This window comes from Myotis davidii, unplaced genomic scaffold, assembly GCF_000327345.1.
Source record: "Myotis davidii unplaced genomic scaffold, ASM32734v1 scaffold655, whole genome shotgun sequence".
Taxonomy (NCBI): Eukaryota; Metazoa; Chordata; class Mammalia; order Chiroptera; family Vespertilionidae; genus Myotis; species Myotis davidii.
In genome coordinates, this window is record NW_006287547.1 from 1,456,762 (window position 1) to 1,458,066 (window position 1,305).

The window sequence follows — 1,305 nt, forward strand, 5'->3', positions numbered from 1 at the left end:
GGGGGCGGAGTTTTTTTTTAATTTTTTTTTAAGGGAAGCAGAAAATTTGTAGGCTCTATTATTTTTACACCCAGCTTTATATCTGATGGCTCTTCTGTATTGAGAGTGTGGATGTCTGTGTGTAAATGTGTCTGGAAATAGATGTTTGTGCTCTGATGGCTACATTATTTATTTGGTGCTTTTTTTTTCCCCCCTGCAGTGGGTCGGCTCACCGTGTGGCTTGCACGGACCTTACATTTTCTACAAGGCTTTTCAATTCCACCTTGAAGGCAAACCAAGAATTTTGTCCCTTGGCGACTTTTTCTTTGTAAGATGTACGCCAAAGGATCCGATTTGCATAGCGGAGCTCCAGCTGTTGTGGGAAGAGAGGACCAGCCGGCAACTTTTATCCAGCTCTAAACTTTATTTCCTCCCAGAAGATACTCCCCAGGGCAGAAATAGCGACCATGGCGAGGTGGTAAACTTATATCTCCCTCTCTTCTTTCTTTATTATTTCCCCCTCGTAATGCTTATTACAGGGCAAGCTTGAAAATACTGTATTCACTTCTGCAGGCGAGCAGGATCGACTCCTTTTTTAAAGGGGTAGCGCCACTAGCTGGGGCTCGAGTATTTTGCCATTGTCAGAGTTTGGCTGTCAGCTTTACAAAGAGGATCCAACTGCTGATTTTAGTCAAGATCAGATAACTTGTTCGAGAAGGGTTTTGTTCAAGGATATGTGTGTGTGTGTGTGTGTGTGTGTGTGTGTGTGTGTGTGTGTTCGCTTTCCTGCTACTGCCCCCTGAACATCACAAGCTTTTTATATATGTATAATTTTTTTTCTTTTTTTTTTTTGCCTTTTGAAAACGTACCTTCGCGTCTGGCTCGGTCGGGGCTGGGTGGGTTTCTTTCGGTGGGTTTCGATATTGTTCACGTTTTTTAATGTTTTTTTTTGTAAGTAAGTATTTGATATGTTTAAGAGGGCGGAAATTACGAAATGGAGGCAGAGTGAGATCAAAAGCTATTGAGTTGGCAAAGACGTGTTGAATAAAGTGATAAATGACAGGTACTGGAATAATACATTCAAATAACTTGCAGATCTGCCCGGGCGGATTTCAAAGCGGTCGTGTAACCGGCACAAACACGTTAAGCATTAACAACTATCTCTCGCCCCCACCCCCTCCCCCTCGGACAAGCCATTTGATGTTCTGGTTTCCAATTACTCCACGCCAAGTGGACGTCTTCCAGCGCAATCTGTGGGGATGTGTGGGCCGGGGGCCGGGAAGGGCAGGGCAGAGGGGTGTGTGCTCGCCCACTGGCCCCCGTGGG

At 45.1% G+C, this 1,305-nt stretch overlaps 1 protein-coding gene across 1 annotated transcript in view; it reads left to right on the top strand.

The window, feature by feature from the left end:
• Window positions 1-1,305, top strand: part of ARID5B (AT-rich interaction domain 5B) — a 178,292-nt gene that overhangs the window by 772 nt on the left and 176,215 nt on the right. The window contains exon 2 of the mRNA XM_006759374.2: window positions 200-454. Coding sequence (XP_006759437.1) covers window positions 200-454 — 255 coding nt within the window. The remainder of the gene's footprint in view (window positions 1-199; window positions 455-1,305) is intronic.